At 38.4% G+C, this 22576-nt stretch overlaps 2 protein-coding genes and 1 long non-coding RNA gene across 6 annotated transcripts; 2 read left to right on the top strand and 1 right to left on the bottom strand.

The window, feature by feature from the left end:
* Positions 1-2151: 2151 nt before the first annotated feature.
* LOC116066285 (cartilage intermediate layer protein 2-like) lies at positions 2152-20853 on the top strand. 2 transcript variants are annotated; one of them, XM_031322255.2, is made up of 10 exons: positions 2152-2302; positions 2569-2608; positions 2731-2764; positions 2882-2935; positions 3069-3240; positions 4367-4473; positions 18165-18336; positions 18726-18832; positions 19398-19569; positions 20705-20853. In XM_031322255.2, exons 2-10 carry the CDS (start codon positions 2597-2599, stop codon positions 20799-20801), a joined length of 927 nt encoding a protein of 308 aa, XP_031178115.2. In that variant the 5' UTR covers positions 2152-2302; positions 2569-2596; the 3' UTR covers positions 20802-20853. The 2 variants fall into 2 exon arrangements, with proteins under 2 accessions (XP_031178115.2, XP_031178117.2); XM_031322257.2 differs by lacking the exon at positions 2882-2935.
* On the top strand, positions 9660-11022 carry LOC118493869. The gene is made up of 2 exons (XR_004895919.1): positions 9660-9817; positions 10520-11022. It is a non-coding gene; the product is annotated as an uncharacterized LOC118493869 (long non-coding RNA).
* On the bottom strand, positions 11095-20520 carry LOC116066287 (cartilage intermediate layer protein 2-like). Of its 3 annotated transcripts, XM_031322260.2 has the most exons (9): positions 20509-20520; positions 14378-14466; positions 14077-14116; positions 13921-13954; positions 13750-13803; positions 13445-13616; positions 12998-13104; positions 12258-12432; positions 11095-11256 (listed from the first exon to the last, which is right to left on the bottom strand). In XM_031322260.2, the coding sequence occupies exons 3-9, from the start codon at positions 14086-14088 to the stop codon at positions 11160-11162; spliced, it is 651 nt and encodes a 216-aa protein (XP_031178120.1). In that variant the 5' UTR covers positions 14089-14116; positions 14378-14466; positions 20509-20520; the 3' UTR covers positions 11095-11159. The 3 variants fall into 3 exon arrangements, with proteins under 3 accessions (XP_031178120.1, XP_035851440.1, XP_035851441.1); XM_035995547.1 differs by lacking the exon at positions 20509-20520 and having other exon boundaries at positions 14378-14524; XM_035995548.1 differs by lacking the exons at positions 13750-13803; positions 20509-20520 and having other exon boundaries at positions 14378-14524.
* Positions 20854-22576: the final 1723 nt, after the last annotated feature.

A 22576-nucleotide genomic window follows, 5' to 3' on the forward strand; every position in this document is an offset into this window, starting at 1 on the left:
AAAGGGCAGCAGGTCAAACATGGGGTAGGCAGGATGGGAGCAGTCCTTGATGATTGCCTTAGCTCTGCTTACTATTTGCGCCTGAGTTTTTCCTACCTAGACATGCCAAAATATCTCCTGTGGAAAAAGGCCTATTATGTGCTTTATCAGACTTCTTTTCTTTCTAGTGATTATGAAATCATTATATTGTATTGTACGAAATAAATCAACAGTAAACAGCAATAAATACTGCTAACAAAAAGCAAATCCCGGTGAGGAAATTATCCGATTGGGCTTTTCTAATTGCAACTGTGCTAAGTCAAGACTTGTTCTCCTTGTTTTTGCCCATGCCACATGCACAATCTGAAGTGAACAATGCATTGTTTTGTGTCTTTTACAATGTACTTTCTGAGGGGAGCATGCTTGTCAACAGTTTTAGTAAAACCATAATAAAAGAATTTCACTGATGTGAGCCTACACCAACACAAGTTCCCTTGAATGTACTACTAAACGACTACATTTAGTGTGAAAGGCATCACTCAGTGATAAACCCATAGAGTTTTATCACTTGACCCCTCAGTTTCCCTCAGTTTTAGCATTTCTTTTTAGCGTTTAGGACATTGTTTTAGTCATACAGACATAGTGTTGTTTTTACCCTCTTGACTTTGTTAGATAATAATATGTCAATGTTAGGTTTACAGCTTGTTCCGCTAAGTTTACTCTAAATAACATAATTGTTTAAAATTATTAGATGTATTTCTCAAATTGTCTCATGTTCGGTCTCTTTGTTCAAACAGCTGGACCGTCTGGTTGGAAATTACTCTGGGACAGTGCATGGACAGGTTGTTGTTTAAAAGTAGAATTAGGATGGTCTTAACAATACCAGTTTAGTTTAACCTCTCTAACGGAATGAGTTTGGATGTATCCAGGTGTCAAGATGAGACAAATTATCCACCTTATATAACCACAACATCTAAACACTTTCTAAAATAATTGTAATAGTGGTAGGTGCACTAATTCCTATCAGCCACTTGCACCTGAATCATCCTTTCATAATTGCAGAGATAGCATGACAGCTGCCATTAACTGCAAGAGGCAGCCACGTTTCTGTCTGGATTATGACATTTTCTGCAGCAGCTGTGCAGTTTCAGCTATCATCCATCGTTGTTTAAAGAAAAAAAAGGTAACCGCTCCAGTTCTAAATGTTCATTATCATCATTATAAGTTTCAGCTAAACAGTCTAAAGCCCTTCTATCGATGAGAATGTGGACCTCCACAACATGTTTTTGCCCGATTGGGGATATGATCTGGTCGACCTCCTAAGGCATGTTGTGTCCTATTGAGCTCAGCTCTTTTAACTAAAGAAGAAGCTAACATGCTGCAATCAGAGAATTTTGAAACAGGATATGTTTATGAACACATTGTGTACCACATGCATCTATTTATGTATCCCATACAGTAATTTGGAGGTAATATGATCTTTTTTTGAGAGAGTAGCATTTTTTTTTAAGCTGCTCTTATCAATATCCTTATATGAACAGTGGATCAAATGACCACATTTAGTGCAAAAGGGGTCACTGTGAGTTATCCATCCATGATTTGTGTAAACTAACCATTACATAACACTAACGTGTGTGTCTTCTTACTGTAATAACGTGTGATGTGCAACTTTCCAGTAACTGCTGGCTGACTGTCTAACTGTTTCCGGGACAAAGTTTTAAAAGATGCAATCTGATGCAAGACTTTGTTTTTTTTTTAAGTGAATGTCAGGTGACTGAGTAAGCAAAGTGTAACATAACAATGAAAAAGTACAAGGTATAATGTGACCACAGTGTTCAACTCCCACAACTGCAGAGCCAAAGCACTACTTTAAATGAATGCTTAGGCACGCACACAAACAATGAAAGAGGAGAAATCCACTTTGCATTAGCAGCTTAACACTACACATGAATGTGTTCATACAGTACCTCCACAGAAAGGGGGATAGCAGCTAAAACGAACGTGATAATCATTACACCAACACTGTGGGAGTTGAACACCAAACAAATCTCCAAACATTTTCTTTTTCAACCCTTTTGAGTGTGAGAAATATTGTGCTAACATATCTTGTTTTGTTTTTTGAATGGGGCATTGTTTTCTTTGGGTGGTTCCAGTTCCAGTGTGCGTGACTGTGACTACCTGTGTCAGTATGTCTAGTATGTCAATATCTTCCAGAACTGTATTTAAGAAGAGAGACAGGAAGGGGGGCCCAATAAGCCACACAGAAGTTCACACAACTGTTCAACTGAGAAGTCCCTTGGGTGTCTCTTTTAATTTTGCAGAGGTAACATAATGTCTCTTCTGAGCTTAATATTTTGAATGTAATTTCATAGATATTCTTATTTATTTAACAATGTATGTTATTATAAACTGTAATTTTTGTGAATGTATGTTTTAAATGAAGATGTATTTCAAATTGAGATGTGTTAAATAACAAAATTATTCATGCACTTCTCAATGCATGTTTATATCATTTCATGCAACTCTTGAGAACTGATTTTGATAATGCACACATTTATATATATTCCTAAATGCAAACATCTCCTACAGTTTTGAAGATCCCTCATTATCTGCAATAATGATCCAATTGGTAATGTATCACTTTGTATTATATTTAACTTTTTTCTATGTATACTGTATATACACATTCTTTATTAGCACTGTGCCATATTCTGTGATTGTAACCTTTGTATTTTTTATTGTCTCTAATAGCTAAGTGTAGCCATTGTTGCAGGATTGTTCTTTGGTAGGTTCATCTCAATAACTGTAATCCAGTGTCAAGATTATATGTACAATTTTGACTCTATAATCAGAAATATACTCAGTCACAGTAGTCAAAAGCTTTTCTGATTACCTTTACCAGAAAGCAACCAGCAGCCAGCCAGAGTGCCTGACTTAGTTTTCCTCCCTCAACCAGGTTAGAGATTCTTTACACTGACAATTCTTACATTTAAAGTACAGACTAAACCAGTCAGTGGTTCACTTTGTATAGAAAGGTTCGAAAAGTTGTCTTGTTGCTAATTTATCTCAACTTAAATATCTTGGTCCAGGATGCTGGACAAAATGGTTTGACAGAGATGACCCCTCTGGAACTGGAGACTGGGAAACCCTCTCTGATCTTCGCAAGGAGTACCCAGGAAAGATCTGCTCTAAACCAGTAGGTGTTGAGGCAAGAACTCTATCTGGACTCACTGTGGCTGCAGCAGGGGATGTGATTTATGTGTAAGTACTGAACGAGTATGAATAATTTGAATGTGTTTCATGCAATGATTCATATTGTATTCTACTGATTGTTTTGCATTGCTATTGCTACTATATGTGTTTGAGTATCTGTTGAGATCAAGCATATTTTCACTGCTAACATGCTCACAATGACAGTGCTATCAGTGCCCATTCTCTAGGCACCAGGAGTGTCCATTAATGGTAGAGCTTAGATCGTCCCAAAAAATCAAACCCGAATCTACCCGAGCCCGAGCACGTTGCGTCCGAGACCAGCCCAGCCCGACACATTAACTATAATTATGAGCCCGAGCCCGATTTAAACCCGACACTTTTTTAATACGTGGGCCGTTATAACTGACGTTCTCAACAACAGTTCAGAGTTGTTGGAACTGCAGAAATCTGTTTAGAATAATGCAACAAGGACGAAGCCTGTAAACTGCGCTTTTTGTTTATTCAGAATTGATCCGAATGAAGAAACGTAAAAAAAAGAAACAATGATGAACAACATATTGTTGTCACTGCCCACGACTTGTTTAAACTGCTTCCATACCTCCGACTTTCCTCCACACTTGCTCAAAGTTAATTCTCCTGTTTTTCTTTTTTTCTTTACATCTTCAAGCTCCATGTTGCACTTAAGATACACAATACAGCACAGCAGGCCCGGTGTGATGCGTGCGAGAGGAGGAGAATCCGCGCATGAAGTGCTGCATTTTGTAACTGCAGCCTAAATTTTGTACACATTTGTTACTTTTATATAGCTTATATATACATATTTATAATATTTCTGATTATGGCATAGCTTTCTCCCCACCCAATTAGGCTAAATAGGTAATGGATAAAAAAAAAAAAAAAAAAAAACACCTCACCGGGCGCGGCCCGGCCCGGTGAGGCCAGAGGATAGTGGTGGAAAATAACGGCCCGAGCCCAACCCGAGGTCGTGTCGGGCTCGGGTCAGGATCGGGCCGAGAATCTAAACTCTAATTAATGGTAACCAAGCCAATGGTTATGGAGATAATGAAGTCTGGACCAAAGTGATGGACCAAATGACCAACAGAAAGATTGACAGACTGACATTTTCTTTCTTAGATCCATGCCACTAGCGTGCTACTCTGTTTCTTTTTTTCAGAAGTGACACAACTACAGGATTCGTCTGCAGGAACCAGGACCAACCCAGGAATAAGATGTGTAATGATTATCGTGTTCGTTTCAGCTGCCCTCCTGCTTTCTGTAAAGGTACTGTGTGAACACATTAATGTGCAGTGTTAAGCTTGATTTAGGGTTCTGCGTTGAACTCACGCTGTAGGTACGCACATTGGTATGTGTAGGTACGGACTCTACGCGGTACCCTACGTTGTAGCCTGGCGTGCACCTCCCCAGAAATGTAACCATGCGTCGCGGCACCGCAGACTGCAACCACTGTGATTGGTCCGCTTGGCTCTGGCTTGGTAGCATCACATTTTCCTCTACTTCTATTCGGGTTCTCCCTCTCCATGAAAGTCATGAAATGAAAGAGAGGGTTAACTTTTCCTGAGTCAGTACATGCTCTGAAGCTAATCCCTGTCACTCTCGGCTTTGCTATTCTCTTAAAGAGATACACTAGAACGACACAGACATACTAGCACACAAATAGAAATCCTCACAATGGCAAAGCCACTTAAGAAGGCTACATCGTAGGCTCTGCGTACTTCCTCTTCTCTTACATTATTTATAAGTTATAAGTGCATAAGTATTTATTTAGAATGGTGTTTTGGCTCTGCAGTTTCCCTCCAGCATGTCTCTCTTTTATTGTTCCTTGCAGTGTGCTGGACCAAGTGGTATAACCGGGACGCTCCCAGTGGAACAGGGGACTGGGAGAATTTGATTAACCTGAGGACAGAAAACCCAGGACAAATCTGTGACCGCCCTCTGTCCATTGAGGCTGTTACCACTGACACATTGACCCCAGCCGTCTCCACAGGGCAGACCTTCTTTATGTAAGTAGTATTAAATAATTTGAAACGTTAAATGTACTATATACTACCAACACCCCAACATTAGATCAATATTTATCAACGTCTTTCCCAAAGATTCCAAATCATTAAAATGTAGCTGAGCTTTACTTTATTCTTGGGCTAACAGCGGTGTGTGGGAAAACTTTACTTCTTTATGGTCTGAGGAGTAACAAACAGGAATAACCCAAGTTATTGGTATTCATAATTTAGTATTTTCTTTTATTTTCATTAGATATCTGCAACATTTCACATTTGAAAAGAAGTTACAACTGATCAAAAACAAAATTACAATTATTAGGTAGATAATAAGGTTTAATTGTTATTTGACTTTAATAAACTAGATCATGTTTTTCTCATAGTTAACCAACAACTTATGGTTTTCGTCATGTATTCTGTTAAGAAGAAGTTCTTGTTTGCTTTCAATGGTCTCCTTGCTCTAAATATCATACTGATCCATTAACTGTTTGGAATCATTTTTCAGTTACAATCAAAATGAGGGATTTGTTTGCCGCAATACGGACCAGAAATCTGGCTGGTGTCGTGACTACAAAGTTCGGTTCGGGTGCCCATGCAATTAAGTCCTGACTCCACAGCAACCACTGAGAAGGATAAGAAGACACAACATTTAAATTTATATCACTTACATTTTCCTCAGATTTTTCTTATTTCTTTATAACTTACTGTGTCTGATAGAAGCATCATAATAGGCCACTTTCACAGCAGATATTTTAATGTAGGAAAAGAAAGTGTAGTAACATTAACGGTGGCTCTGTTCTATTCAAGTGTCCCAGTGAGCCATGACAGTGTGACAGTAAGCCAGCATGTGTGATGCCAGGACCCTGAAGACTATGCATTTAAATGGAATTCAGCCATAGATTATTGTATTACTTTTACCATATTGTAAGTGTCTTTTCTGATAAAAGGCCTATTATGTGCTTTATCAGTCTATCTTTTCTTTCTAGTGATTGTGCAATCATTATCTAGTAATGTAAGAAATTAATTAATAGTTGACAGAAATAAAACTGCTAATAAACAACAAATCAATGATGTCATTACATTTTATTCAACTCTCTGCCCAGCTTATGAGGATCGTACTAATGAGCTAATATGCTTGCATAGAGTTATGATTATGTGTGAGCATGCAGACTTATGTGTTTTCAACAGATGCTGGGAACTGATATTAAATTCAATTTAATTTATAGTGTCAAATCACAACAGAATAAGCATAACAGGCAGGATTAGCCTCACAACTTATCTTTATTTTGTTACTTTTTTCCAGTAATTACATGAATTACTACAGACAAAATAAAAATGTATCTATTGAAGCAAACTGCTGGTTTTCATTCTTGTTTACCTTAAAAACTGGTTATATTATAAAATTAAATGTATTAATGTGAAAGAATTACTCTTTTTTTTAAGCAAATATTGATTTGTGTTAAGTCACTCAAATTATAGAAAGTGTTAAGATGAAAAGTTTCTAATTGAAGTATTGGTGTTTGATGCTAGTGTTTTCTATCATTTCTGTTAACAATCTGAATCATTCTCCTGTTTCTTGCCAACTACTTGCTTGCACACACTAATAAGCAATACCAATATTGTGTGTGTGTGTGTGTGTGTGTGTGTGTGTGTGTGTGTGTGTGTGTGTGTGTGTGCGTGCGTGCGTGCGTGCGTGCGTGCGTGCGTGCGTGCGTGTGTGTGTGTGTGCGCGTGTGGCAACATTATTAGTAGTATCAGTAGTCGTTGTAGTGATAGCAACTGTAGCAGCAATTGTATTGGCAGAGCCGTAACATTAGTGGTAGAAGTAGCAGGTACATATTGTGGGACCTCTGGTGATTTCCACCCAGAGTTTACAGCTTGTTCTGCTGCCCCTAGGTTAGGTGGTTCCAGTTCCAGTGTGCATGACTGTTTACCTGTGTCAGTATGTCAATATATTCTAGAACTGTATTTAAGTAGAGAGACAGGAGAGATGTTTACAGTTTTTTTTCGATTGCTAAACGACACTGGGCTGAAGCCACGTGCAAAACTCAAACTACAGTCTGCACTACCAACAGTCACCTGAACTAAACAGTTCACATCTCCTGCAAAACTCATTCCAAGCAACACAACTCTTAACACACGTCTCAAAACAGGCTCAGTGCAGCCAAACACTATGAACAATCTTCACTGAGATAACACACACTGTCACTCAGAACACACTGAGAGTAAAAACACTAGCGTCAAACACCAATACAGAAAATACAAACTTTTCATATTTACAGTTTGAACAATTGAAGTGACTTCACACTACTCAATAGTTTCTTTAAAGAAAAGATATAGATTTTATGTAATATACCAATTTTTACGTAAGGTAAACAAGAAGGAATGAAAATCATCAGTTTGCTTCAATATAGTATTTTGTCTCTAGTAATTTATAGAATTACTGGAAAAATAACTAAAGGTGCATAACAGTAACAAAGAATAGTGTGACTTAATCTGCCTCTCTCCAGCATCATGCGGCAAATTTTCTTCATCACATTGGGTGTCTGCGTCATCTCTAAATACAAATGAATGTGGTGTTTCCATTGCTTTCATCTCCATTGCTTTCTGAAAAACAGTAAGAACACAGTAGTTTTACTATACTACACAGTTAAGGGGTGGCAGTAGCTCAGTCAGTAGGGAGTTGGGTGGGAACTGGAGGGTTGCTGTTTCAAGTCCCCATACGGACCAAAGTATGGTGGTGGACTGGTAGCTGGAGTGGTGCCAGTTCACCTCCTTAATAAATTATTATTATTATATAGTGGTTTTAAAAAAAATGTATAGCTGTGTATGTAACCCCAGACATCTTACCTAGACATATTTGCTCTTTTACCTGTTTCTCTCAAACGGTACAGTGTATAATTGTTTCATTCTTATTTGGTGTTTATATATATATATATATATATATATATAAAAAGATTATAAACAATACCACGAAAATCCGAGCAATCAATATGACCGTTTTCTTTGCCTTTTGTGTAATGTATATAAAAACACTTTTTTGACCCTTTTAGGAAAAGTCAGGTACCAGCAGGATTGTATTTTTTATTCAGCAAAGTTATTACACATAAATTTCAAAACTGTCAAAATTACCGTCATGGCTGTAGTGTTAGCTAGCTAGGTGTTAACACATTTTAATTTTAAATACATCTTCTTCTGAGGTCAGCCCTGCGACAGAAACACTTAATTTGGCCTGGAAGACAGTGACTTTTTATACTTTATTAATTAAGGAAGTGAACTGGCACCTCTCCAGCTACCAGTCCACCACCATACTTTGGTCCGTATGGGGACTTGAACCAGCAACCCTCCAGTTCCCACCCAACTCCCTACTGACTGAGCTACTGCCACCCCTTAACTGTGTAGTATAGTAAAACTACTGTGTTCTTACTGTTTTTCAGAAAGAAATGGAGGTGAAAGCAATGGAAACACCACATTCATTTGTATTTAGAGATGATGCAGACACCCAATGTCTTCTGCCATCTTCTTCGTCCGCTTATCTGGTCTCGGGTCGCGGGGGTAGCAGCTCCAGCAGGGGACCCCAAACTTCCCTTTCCCGAGCCACATTAACCAGCTCCGACTGGGGGATCCCGAGGCGTTTCCAGGCCAGGTTGGAGATTATAATCCCTCCACCTAGTCCTGGGTCTTCCCCGAGGCCTCCTCCCAGCTGGACGTGCCTGGAACACCTCCCTAGGGAGGCACCCAGGGGGCATCCTTACCAGATGCCCGAACCACCTAAACTGGCTCCTTTCGATGCGAAGGAGCAGCGGCTCTACTCCGAGCTCCTCACGGATGACTGAGCTTCTCACCCTATCTCTAAGGGAGACACCAGCCACTCTCCTGAGGAAACCCATTTCGGCCGCTTGTACCCAATGTGATGAAGAAAATTTGCCGCATGATGCTGGAGAGAGGCAGGATAAGTCACACTATTCTTTGTTACTGTTAAGCACCTTTAGTTATTTTTCCAGTAATTCTATAAATTACTAGAGACAAAATACTATATTGAAGCAAACTGATGATTTTCATTCCTTCTTGTTTACCTTACGTAAAAATTGGTATATTACATAAAATCTATATCTTTTCTTTAAAGAAACTATTGAGTAGTGTGAAGTCACTTCAATTGTTCAAACTGTAAATATGAAAATTTGTATTTTCTGTATTGGTGTTTGACGCTAGTGTTTTTACTCTCAGTGTGTTCTGAGTGACAGTGTGTGTTATCTCAGTGAAGATTGTTCATAGTGTTTGGCTGCACTGAGCCTGTTTTGAGACGTGTGTTAAGAGTTGTGTTGCTTGGAATGAGTTTTGCAGGAGATGTGAACTGTTTAGTTCAGGTGACTGTTGGTAGTGCAGACTGTAGTTTGAGTTTTGCACGTGGCTTCAGCCCAGTGTCGTTTAGCAATCGAAAAAAAACTGTAAACATCTCTCCTGTCTCTCTACTTAAATACAGTTCTAGAATATATTGACATACTGACACAGGTAAACAGTCATGCACACTGGAACTGGAACCACCTAACCTAGGGGCAGCAGAACAAGCTGTAATCTATGGGTGGAAATCACCAGAGGTCCCACAATATGTACCTGCTACTTCTACCACTAATGTTACGGCTCTGCCAATACAATTGCTGCTACAGTTGCTATCACTACAACGACTACTGATACTACTAATAATGTTGCCACACACACACACACACACACACACACACACACACCAACACACACACACAATATTGGTATTGCTTATTAGTGTGTGCAAGCAAGTAGTTGGCAAGAAACAGGAGAATGATTCAGATTGTTAACAGAAATGATAGCAACCCTTATTCAATTTGGAGATTGGTATTCTGTGAACCTTTGTACGTTATTGTCGTGTCTGCTGCACACGGAACTGCAGTAGATATCTGATGCATGTACATTACAAACAGTCACCTGGGCGAAACAGTTCACATCTCTCGCAAAACTCATTCCAAACAACACAACTCTTCAGACAGGCTCAGTGCAGCAAAACACTTTGAACAATCCTCGAGACAACACACACTGTCACTCAGAACACACTGAGAGTAAAAACACTAGCATCAAACACCAATACAGAAATTAGAAACTTTTCATCTTTACACTTTCAATAATTTGAGTGACTTCACACAAATCAATATTTGCTTTAAAGAAAAGAGTAATTCTTTCACATTAATACATTTAATTTTATAATAAAACCAGTTTTTAAGGTAAACAAGAATGAAAACCAGCAGTTTGCTTCAACAGATACATTTTTATTTTGTCTGTAGTAATTCACGTAATTACTGGAAAAAAGTAACAAAATAAAGATAAGTTGTGAGGCTAATCCTGCCTGTTATGCTTATCCTGTTGTGATTTGACACTATAAATTAAATTGAATTGAATATCAGTTCCCAGCATCTGTTGAAAACACATAAGTCTGCATGCTCACACATAATCATAACTCTACGCAAGCATATTAGCTCATTAGTACGATTAGTCACTAGAAAGAAAAGAGAGACTGATAACGCACATAATAGGCCTTTTATCAGAAAAGACACTTACAATATGGTAAAAGTAATACAATAATCTATGGCTGAATTCCATTTAAATGCATAGTCTTCAGGGTCCTGGCATCACACATGCTGGCTTACTGTCACACTGTCATGGCTCACTGGGACACTTGAATAGAACAGAGCCACCGTTAATGTTACTACACTTTCTTTTCTACATTAAAATGTCTGCTGTGAAAGTGGCCTATTATGATGCTTCTATCAGACACAGTAAGTTATAAAGAAATAACTAATAATAATTATTATTATAACTAATAATTATAACTTTTTCTAAGAAAAATCTGAGAAAAATGTAAGTGATATAAATTTAAATGATGTGTCTTCTTATCCTTCTCAGTGGTTGCTGTGGAGTCAGGACTTAATTGCATGGGCACCCGAACCGAACTTTGTAGTCACGACACCAGCCAGATTTCTGGTCCGTATTGCGGCAAACAAATCCCTCATTTTGATTGTAACTGAAAAATGATTCCAAACAGTTAATGGATCAGTATGATATTTAGAGCAAGGAGACCATTGAAAGCAAACAAGAACTTCTTTTTAAAGGGGCGCTATGCAGTTTTGGCCATTTCTTTGCTGTTTTCTTGCTTTTTGCTCGCAGGTTTCTCTGTAGAGCTCCCCCTGCAGCTTCGTAATAGATATTTGGCAGCTCCTATGTTTACTTGTGTCTAACTCCTCGCTCAGTCAGTCTGCCGTTTCCTCTTTCTCTGTTCCTTCGACAATGATTTCCTAGCTTTCTGCTTCTTTTTTGCCGGCTCAGCCATGACGATAGTGTGAAAAACTCCATCGCTGCCTTGTTAGCCGGTTCCTGAACGGGCTACATTGCGAGACCTGATATCATGTGATACTTTCTGATGCTGAGGCCGAAAGTTGCAAGGGTGGTTTTACAGCTCACAGCATGGATGTATTAAGAGAGGCTCACAGGCGCTAGGGGGGAGCGAGACGACCACCATTTAACTCGAAAAAAGTCATATAACCATTCCAATGACTCCGAAGCTGTTCAGTTAAGGTAAATTAAGCTAAAAAAAACTGCATAGTTCCCCTTTAACAGGGTACATGACGAAAACCATAAAGTATTGTAACTATGATAAAAACATGATCTAGTTTATTAAAGTCAAATAACAATTAAACCTAATTATCCCCCTTTTTCATTGTCGTTTTGTTTTTGATGTCAGTTGTAACTTCTTTTCAAATGTGAAATGTTGCAGATATCCAATGAAAATAAAAGACAATAAATTATGAATACCAATAACTTGGGTTATTCCTGTTTGTTACTCCTCAGACCATAAAGAAGTAAAGTTTTCCCACACACCGCTGTTAGCCCAAGAATAAAGTAAAGCTCAGCTACATTTTAATGATTTGGAATCTTTGGGAAAGACGTTGATAAATATTGATCTAATGTTGGGGTGTTGGTAGTATATAGTACATTTAACGTTTCAAATTATTTAATACTACTTACATAAAGAAGGTCTGCCCTGTGGAGACGGCTGGGGTCAATGTGTCAGTGGTAACAGCCTCAATGGACAGAGGGTGGTCACAGATTTGTCCTGGGTTTTCTGTCCTCAGGTTAATCAAATTCTCCCAGTCCCCTGTTCCACTGGGAGCGTCCCGGTTATACCACTTGGTCCAGCACACTGCAAGGAACAATAAAAGAGAGACATGCTGGAGGGAAACTGCAGAGCCAAAACACCATTCTAAATAAATACTTATGCACTCATAACTTATAAATAATGTAAGAGAAGGGGAAGTACGCAGAGCCTACGATGTAGCCTTCTTAAGTGGCTTTGCCATTGTGAGGATTTCTACTTGTGTGCTAGTATGTCTGGGTCGTTCTAGTGTATCTCTTTAAGAGAATAGCAAAGCCGAGAGTGACAGGGATTAGCTTCAGAGCATGTACTGACTCAGGAAAAGTTAACCCTCTCTTTCATTTCATGACTTTCATGGAGAGGGAGAACCCGAATAGAAGTAGAGGAAAATGTGATGCTACCAAGCCAGAGCCAAGCGGACCAATCACAGTGGTTGCAGTCTGCGGTGCCGCGACGCATGGTTACATTTCTGGGGAGGTGCACGCCAGGCTACAACGTAGGGTACCGCGTAGAGTCCGTACCTACACATACCAATGTGCGTACCTACAGCGTGAGTTCAACGCAGAACCCTAAATCAAGCTTAACACTGCACATTAATGTGTTCACACAGTACCTTTACAGAAAGCAGGAGGGCAGCTGAAACGAACACGATAATCATTACACATCTTATTCCTGGGTTGGTCCTGGTTCCTGCAGACGAATCCTGTAGTTGTGTCACTTCTGAAAAAAAGAAACAGAGTAGCACGCTAGTGGCATGGATCTAAGAAAGAAAATGTCAGTCTGTCAATCTTTCTGTTGGTCATTTGGTCCATCACTTTGGTCCAGACTTCATTATCTCCATAACCATTGGCTGGGTTACCATTAATGGACACTCCTGGTGCCTAGAGAATGGGCACTGATAGCACTGTCATTGTGAGCATGTTAGCAGTGAAAATATGCTTGAGCTCAACAGATACTCAAACACATATAGTAGCAATATCAATGCAAAACAATTAGTAGAATACAATATGAATCATTGCATGAAACACATTCAAATTATTCATACTCGTTCAGTACTTACACATAAATCACATCCCCTGCTGCAGCCACAGTGAGTCCAGATAGAGTTCTTGCCTCAACACCTACTGGTTTAGAGCAGATCTTTCCTGGGTACTCCTTGCGAAGATCAGAGAGGGTTTCCCAGTCTCCAGTTCCAGAGGGGTCATCTCTGTCAAACCATTCTGTCCAGCATTCTGGACCAAGGTATTTAAGTGGAGATAAATTAGCAACAAGACAACTTTTCGAACCTTTCTATACAAAGTGAACCACTGACTGGTTTAGTCTGTACTTTAAATGTAAGAATTGTCAGTGTAAAGAATCTCTAACCTGGTTGAGGGAGGAAAACTAAGTCAGGCACTCTGGCTGGCTGCTGGTTGCTTTCTGGTAAAGGTAATCAGAAAAGCTTTTGACTACTGTGACTGAGTATATTTCTGATTATAGAGTCAAAATTGTACATATAATCTTGACACTGGATTACAGTTATTGAGATGAACCTACCAAAGAACAATCCTGCAACAATGGCTACACTTAGCTATTAGAGACAATAAAAAATACAAAGGTTACAATCACAGAATATGGCACAGTGCTAATAAAGAATGTGTATATACAGTATACATAGAAAAAAGTTAAATATAATACAAAGTGATACATTACCAATTGGATCATGATTGCAGATAATGAGGGATCTTCAAAACTGTAGGAGATTTTTGTAGGAATATATATAAATGTGTGCTTTATCAAAATAAGTTCTCAAGAGTTGCATGAAATGATATAAAAAGATGCATTAAGAAGTGCATGTATAGTTTTTTTATTTAACATATCTCAATTTTAAATACATCTTCATTTAAAACATACATTCACAAAAATTCCAGTTTATAATAACATAAATTGTTAAATAAATAAGAATTATGAAATTTCATTAAAAATATTAAGCTCAGAAGAGACATTATATTATCTCTGCAAAATTAAAAGAGACACCCACCGGCCTTCTCAGTTGAACAGTTGTGTGAACTTCTGTGTGGCTTATTGAGCCCCCCCTCCTGTCTCTCTTCTTAAATACAGTTCTGGAAGATATTGACATACTAGACATACTGACACAGGTAGTCACAGTCACGCACACTGGAACTGGAACCACCCAAAGAAAACAATGCCCCATTCAAAAAACGAAACAAGATATGTTAGCACAATATTTCTCACACTCAAAAGGGTTGAAAAAGAAAACGTTTGGAGACAGTGGTCACATTATACCTTATACTTTTTCATTGTTATGTTACACTTTGCTTACTCAGTCACCTGACATTCACTTAAAAAAAACAAACAAAGTCTTGCATCAGATTGCATCTCATAAAACTTTGTCCCGGAAACAGTTAGACAGTCAGCCAGCAGTTACTGGAAAGTTGCACATCACATGTTATTACAGTAAGAAGACACACACGTTAGTGTTATGTAATGGTTAGTTTACACAAATCATGGATGGATAACTCACAGTGACCCCTTTTGCACTAAATGTGGTCATTTGATCCACTGTTCATATAAGGATATTGATAAGAGCAGCTTTAAAAAAAATGCTACTCTCTCAAAAAAAGATCATATTACCTCCAAATTACTGTATGGGATACATAAATAGATGCATGTGGTACACAATATGTTCATAAACATATCCTGTTTCAAAATTCTCTGATTGCAGCATGTTAGCTTCTTCTTTAGTTAAAAGAGCTGAGCTCAATAGGACACAACATGCCTTAGGAGGTCGACCAGATCATATCCCCAATCGGGCAAAAACATGTTGTGGAGGTCCACATTCTCATGGATAGAAGGGCTTTAGACTGTTTAGCTGAAACTTATAATGATGATAATGAACATTTAGAACTGGAGCGGTTACCATTTATTTCTTTACAGAACGATGGATAACAGCTGAAACTGCACAGCTGCTGCAGAAAATGTCATAATCCAGACAGAAACGTGGCTGATGAAAGGATGATTCAGGTGCAAGTGGCTGATTTGAGTTGGTTCAATCAACTCAGAGTAGGTTCACTCAGAGTTAAGCGCGTGTACCACCACAATAAAAAGGCAGCATGAATGGAGCCATGATACTACGATTCATGATTGGTAACAACCACAAACAAACTGGTCAGCGGAAATACTCATGCGCACATACAGCGAGTTTGAACATATATTTCGTTTAAAAAAGCAACACAGCGGCTGCTGCAAAAGAGGTAGTATAATATCGTATATAGTATATCATAAGTATAATATTACTGGTGAAATGGTATTGAACCTATAATCTATTTCATTTAGGTGCAATCCTGCGGGCAAAAAAGTCCTAGGCCTACTAATCCCATTCTTAGGCTGCGGCACCATCATTAACAGAATTATAATTCATAATCTTTTATTTCAAAGGGTTTACATTTTTTAATGGCTCTTACTGGTTTGTGTCCAGGGAACACTACAAAAACGTTTAAAACGAGCGAGTCACACTCTTCTGACGGCGCTTTGCTGCAGTGGCTTTACTAATCTGCTGGGATGTAGAGCATATGTCCACGATGGGTAACGTTAGTGATAAGAGAACGGATAAGGTTATGTAGGCTACATAACTGATAGACTGGGAAGAAAAACGATTAAGCTCAAAGAGGTAGTTATCTGGAAATAAAAATGCATCTATAGTCGGGGCCTCAATATCATCTCCCAACGTGTGTTTAACTCTCTGCGAAGTAATACAGCTTCTTCATCAACGGGATCGTCGACAAAAGGAAATGCTATGTTTTGAGAAAAAAACGTATAGTCTGCCTAACACAGTTAATAAACCAACACTGTTTTTTTATTCGGAGGTTATATGAACAGTGGATCAATGACCACATTTAGTGAGAAAGGGGTCACTGTGATAATCCACCAGTGAGTTATCACCTGACTGCAGTTTCCCTCAGCTTTAAGTAGCTTTCTAGCATATTTTAGCTTCATTGATTTGGTTTTGCAGCTAGCAACTTTACTGATTTAGTTCATTCTCACACGCCCTCAAGTTGCCCCATACTCTGGCTAATCCACAGACCATTCTTTAAAACCTTCATTGAAACTTCTAAATACCAAAGAAGTTGAAAACTATATGTTGACCGTGCAACTGTGAAAAATCCATCCATGATGTGTGTAAACCAACCCTAACATTACACCAACTTGTTTGTCTTCTCACTGTAATAACAACATGTGATATTTAACTTTCCAGTAACTGCTGCCTGACTGTCTAACTGTTGCTGTGACAAAGTTTGTAAAAGTTTGTATAAGATGTGATTTGATGCAAGACTTTGTTTTTTCAAAGGGAGTGGCAGCTGACAGAGTAAGCAGAGTGTAACATAACATTAGGCACTAATGCAGAGATACATTGCACAAATAAAAACAAACATAAATTCAAACCAAGTCTATTGTGTACTGTGTATTGTGTACCTACATACACACATTTGCTTTAATTTGCATGTGTCTGTGTGGAAAAGTTATCTAAAGGTGCAGTGAAGACTGGGGGAGATGCACACCTTACATCCAAATATGACGAAGTCTGCCCGGAGTGGTCAACGAAGTAGGAGGCAGACTCGAGAAACTGTCCATTTCATCCCCAATGTGGTTTATTGACAGGTGTAACCAAAAGCGATGTACGAAAATCAAAAGAACAAAATAAACAAAATAACTTGGCCTTAACTCAACTCATAACAAAGGAAAATTAGATCAACTTAGGCAAAACAAAAAGTGTACACAGCTACACCCTCAAGCCATCTTAACCCCAGACTTGCGCGATGACATCACATCCAGTATAAATAGAGGAAGTGAATCAGCATTTCCTCCTTTCCTTTTGTCTGGAGCACATGGTATGGTAAGTAAACACAATAACTAACAGACATTTACCAATACAATAACACTACTGTTTTGTTTTAACCCAATGATGATTCTGAATTGTAACTGAATATAATGCTAAACACAAACTAATCTGGGATAGATATGTCAGTAAGAAGTAACAGATATTGAAATAAAGCTAAAACAAGGAATACATAAGACTGTTAACAATGGCTGTGCACATGAATAGAGTGGTTAAAGGGGACAAGTGGTAACATAATGTCTCTTATGCTTAATATTTTGAATGTAATTTCATAGGTAATCTTTAATAGTTTTTTAAGTGGCATTTTTTGTAAATGTGTTTTTAAATAAAGATGTATTAAAAAATGCACATTATATAGATAGACACACTCATACTCTAAATGTGAACGTCACCTACAGTTTTGAAGATCCCTCATATCTGCAATCATGATCCAAATGGTAATGTATGACTTTGTATTATATTTAAAAAAAATTCCATGTAGATGCATGTTCTTTATAAGCACTGTGCCATATTCTGTGATTGTAACCTTTTTATTTTCTATTGTCTAATAGTTAAGCGTAGCCTTTGTTGCAGGATTGTTCTTTGGTAGGTTCATCTCAATAACTGTAATCCAGTGTCAAGATTATATGTACAATTTTGACTCTATAATCAGAAATATACTCAGTCACAGTAGTGAAAAGCTTTTCTGATTACCTTTACCAGAAAGCAGCCAGCCAGAGTGCCTGACTCAGTTCCCCCTCTCTAAACCAGGTTAGAGATTCTTTTCACTGGCAATTCTGACATTTAAAGTACAGACTAAACCAGTCAGTGGTTCACTTTGTATAGAAAGGTGTAGAAAAATGTCTTGTTGCTAATTTATCTCCACTTAAATACCTTGGTCCAGAATGCTGGACAGACTGGTTTGACAGAGATGACCCCTCTGGAACTGGAGACTGGGAAACCCTCTCTGATCTTCGCAAGGAGTACCCAGGAAAGATCTGCTCTAAACCAGTAGGTGTTGAGACAAGAACTCTATCTGGACTCACTGTGGCTGCAGCAGGGGATGTGATTTATGTGTAAGTACTGAACAAGTATGAATAATTTGAATGTTTTATGCAATGATTTGTTCTACTGATTGTTTGCATTGATATTGCTACAGTTTGTTTGAGTACTTTACAAATACATACTATATATTCCATACTAACATATTTTCACTGGTTCTACTTTTCACCTTCTTTTCTGTTCTACCAGCAGTGGTTTAAGCTAAAGGCTAATGTTGATATGCTAACATGCTCACAAAGACATTGCTATCAGTGGCCATTCTCTGGGGACCAGGAATGTCCATTTATGGCAACCCAGCCAACGGTTCTGGATATATTTAAGACACCACCAAAGTGGTGGACAGACTGACACTTTCAGTTTTAGATCCATGCTATTAGCGTGCTACACTTTGTTTTTTTTTCAGAAGTGACACAACTACAGGATTCGTCTGCAGGAACCAGGACCAACCCAGGAATAAGATGTGTAATGATTATCGTGTTCGTTTCAGCTGCCCTCCCTGTTTCTGTAAAGGTACTGTGTGAACACATTAATGTGCAGTGTTGAGCTTGATTTATGATTCTGCATTGAATCCACGCCATACTGTAGGTACGCACATTGGTATGTGTTGGTACAGACTCTACGCTGTAACATGACTTGCACCTCCTCAGAAATGTAACTACGTGTCAGTGACCTAGACTGCAACAAGTGATTGGTCTGCTTAGCTGTGGCTTGGTAGCGTCGCATTTTCCACTAATCCCCTCCATGAAAGTCATGAAATAAAGGATAGGGTGACTTTTCCTGAGTCGGTACATGCTCCGAAGCTAATCCCGTCACTTGCTCTACCAAACACTCCACACCCATACACACAGACCCACTCTGCTATTCTCTTCAAGAGATGCACTAGAACGACAGACATACTAGCACACAAGTAGAAATCCTCACAGCGGCGTAGGCTACGGCGTAGAGCCTACTTGCTACCATAAATCAGCCTTTAAGCTGCTGTGTGTAAACTGTTTATGGGCATAAGTATTTATTTAGAATGGTGTTTTGGCTCTGCAGTTTCCCTCCAGCATGTCGCTTTTATTGTTCCTTGCAGTGTGCTGGACCAAGTGGTATAACCGGGACGCTCCCAGTGGAACAGGGGACTGGGAGAATTTGATTAACCTGAGGACAGAAAACCCAGGACAAATCTGTGACCACCCTCTGTCCATTGAAGCAGTTACCACTGACACATTGACCCCAGCCATCTCCACAGGGCAGACCTTTATGTAAGTTACGTTTATAGGAAAATAATTTTAACTTGACATGCACAAATTTTACTACAAGCATCCCAACATTAAATCAATGTTTCTCAACATTAAAACCTATTTCCCAAAGTTTTCAAATCATCAAGATGTAGCTGAGCTTTACTTCTTGTGCTAACAGCTTTGTTTGGGAAAACGGTCTTTATGGTCGGAGTAAGAAACAGGAATAACCCAATGTATTGGTATTATTTTTTATTTTCATTATCTGGCATTTCACATTTCAAAAGAAGTTAAAACATACATTAAAAATGACAAATGGGGTGACAAGGTTTAATTTTTTTTGCTTTTATAAACTAGATGTTAGAAAGCCCACATTGTTAATTTATTGTTAAATTGTTTATTGAGCTAAGTTCCATTCAGTAATAGCCAGTTATCTGTAAGTTTCTATATGTCCCATGCTCTTGAACGTACCATAGCCATTCCGATGCTATTGAATGACCACACGTGTGGAAAACGCCGTGCTGTTATGCTAGTTCTCCGGTGGATATATTGTAATGTCCTTTGCCTTTTCTCAACATTCACCTCTACCTCCCTGGTTTATTGCTGTGTGTAAATGACATAAGGTGAGATTAACGACACTATACTGTCTGACTGGATGCTAACATTGTGTACTGTTAAGATTTGCATAAGTTAATGCTATTTCTGTTAGCATTGTTGAAGCTAATAAGCTAAGTTACGCTGTCTGTATACATCGTGTGAGGTGATTTGTGTACGTTATGATTCCTGTGATATACTGGAGTACCAAATACAGTCCTTTGCTACCTTAGTTACCTTATGTTTGTGTATGTGTTTATGTATGGTGTTTGCTGTACTGATCGTTACTTTGTATTATTACAGGCCACAGCCAAATAAATCAACCAAAACAGGACATCTGTATCGGTGTTCTTTAGCGGGAACACTAACCCCACACCTTGCCACTCTAAACCAGTTAAATTCCTGGAGACAACCCAATCTCTTTTTACTAGATCATGTTTCATCATGGTTAAACAATTTATGGTTTTAGTCATGTACCATATTTAAAAAGTTCTTGTTTGCTTTCAATGGTCTCCTTGCTTTAAATATCTTACTGATCCATTAACTTTTTGGAATAATTTTTCAGCTCCAATCCAACTGATGGATTTGTTTGCCGCAATACGGACCAGAAATCTGGCGCTTGCCGTGACTACAAAGTTCGGTTTGGGTGCCCATGCAATTAAGTCCTGACTCCACAGCAAACACTGAAGGATAAGACACAACATTAAAATTTCTGTCCCTTAAATTTTTCTCAAATTTGTTTTCTTTATTTCTATCTGTGCCTGATAGAAGCAGAATAATAGGCCTTTTTCACAGCAGACCTTTTGACTTGGGGGAAAAAATGTGTAGTAACCGTAACGGTGGCTCTGTTCTATTTAAGTGTCGCAGTGACTGAACCAGCATGTGATGCAGGACCCTGAATACTATGCATTTAAATGGAACTCAGCCATAGATTATTGTAGTACTTTTACCATATTGTAACTGTCTTCTCTGATTAAAAGGCCTATTATGTGCTTTATCGGTCCATTTTTTTCATGATTATGAAATCATGATTGTGTATTGGAATTAACCGTTAACAGCAATAACTGCAACTCTCTGCAGCTTATGAGGATCATACTAATTAGATAATATGCTTGCATGAAGTTATGATTTTGTGTCGGCATGTAGACTTGTGTTTTCAACAGATAGTGGGACTTGATTTAATTCAGTGTCAAATCATAACAGGACAATTTACCGATCTAGACCACACTTTATAATTTACAGAGACTCAAATTCCCACCCAATGGCAAGCATTTGGTGCAACAGTGGCAAGGAAAACTTCCTTTTACAGTTTAAATTTTTCTTTTTTCTTCAATTGCTAAACAGTGGGCACAACTGGAGACACGTGCTAAACTCTAATTAGTCTGCACAGCAGCAGTTTATGTGGACTGAACTGTAGTTTATTTTATTGAACAATTTATCAGAACTCTAGACACTTATCCCATGACTATAACCACAACCTGCACAACACTGGATTAGCAGCCCAACACAGTGCTGTTAAAACTGTTAACCACACATACTCAAAACTGGATGGATTTCAGCCTGGTGCAATTTTAAAAAATGAAAAAAAATTGCTCATTGCAATTTAGGCTGAAAACTAATGTCTTGTTTTAGACTAGTGTATTTTTTTTATATATGGAGATATCGATCGATTGTACAGTTTAAGAGAACCAGTGAAAGCAGGATACCAAGATGTCTGAGGTTAAATACAGCTATACAAAATCTGAAAAACACTAGCATTACTACAGTAAAACTGCACTTTCAGGAATTAATGGAGGTGGAAGCAATGGAAACACCATTTGTATTTAAAGATGATTGAAGCAAACTGCTGATTTTCATTCTTGTTTACCTTAAACTGGTTGTTATAAAAATTTCATGTGAAAGAAATGTAACACTTTTCTGATTACCTTACCAGAAAGCAACCAGCAGCTCGCTGGAGTGCCTGACTCAGTTTCCCTCCCTAAACCAGGTTAGAGATTGTTTTCACTGGCATTTCTGATATTTAAAGTACAGACTAAACCAGTCATTTTATAGGAAGGTGTAGAAAACTGTCTTCTTGCTAATTTATGTCAAGTTAAACACCTTGGTCCAAAATGCTGGAGAGAATGGTATGACATAACTCCTTTGCATCTGGAGACTGGGAAAACATCTCCGCAATGCGTACCCAGGAAGGATCTGCTCTAAACCAGTAGGTATTGAAGACAGAAATCTATCTGGACTCAGTGTGGCTGAAGCAGGGGATGTGATTTTTTTTTTTTTTTTTTTTTTTTGTCAGTACTGAAAAAGTATGAATAATTTGAATGTTTTTCATTGTATTCTATTGATTGTGTTGCATTATTAGCCTTCTGTTGAGATGAAACATTCACTGTTTCTACTGCATTCTATTCTGTTCTCACAGCAGTGGTTTGAGCTAAATGCT

This window comes from Sander lucioperca, chromosome 19 (genome assembly GCF_008315115.2).
Source record: "Sander lucioperca isolate FBNREF2018 chromosome 19, SLUC_FBN_1.2, whole genome shotgun sequence".
Taxonomy (NCBI): domain Eukaryota; kingdom Metazoa; phylum Chordata; class Actinopteri; order Perciformes; family Percidae; genus Sander; species Sander lucioperca.

Bases quoted from the DNA above. Each gene is read 5' to 3' on its own strand.
- LOC116066285 (XM_031322255.2), top strand. The intron at 2,765-2,881 runs GTAGGTTCATCT...TACCTTTACCAG, and splicing joins TGTTGCAGGATTGTTCTTTG to AAAGCAACCAGCAGCCAGCC. The intron at 19,570-20,704 runs GTAAGTTACGTT...ATAATTTTTCAG, and splicing joins TCCACAGGGCAGACCTTTAT to CTCCAATCCAACTGATGGAT.
- LOC116066287 (XM_031322260.2), bottom strand. The intron at 13,617-13,749 runs GTTAGAGATTCT...ACCTTGGTCCAG, and splicing joins AGTTTTCCTCCCTCAACCAG to AATGCTGGACAGAATGGTTT. The intron at 13,105-13,444 runs GTAAGTACTGAA...TCTTTTTTTCAG, and splicing joins GCAGGGGATGTGATTTATGT to AAGTGACACAACTACAGGAT.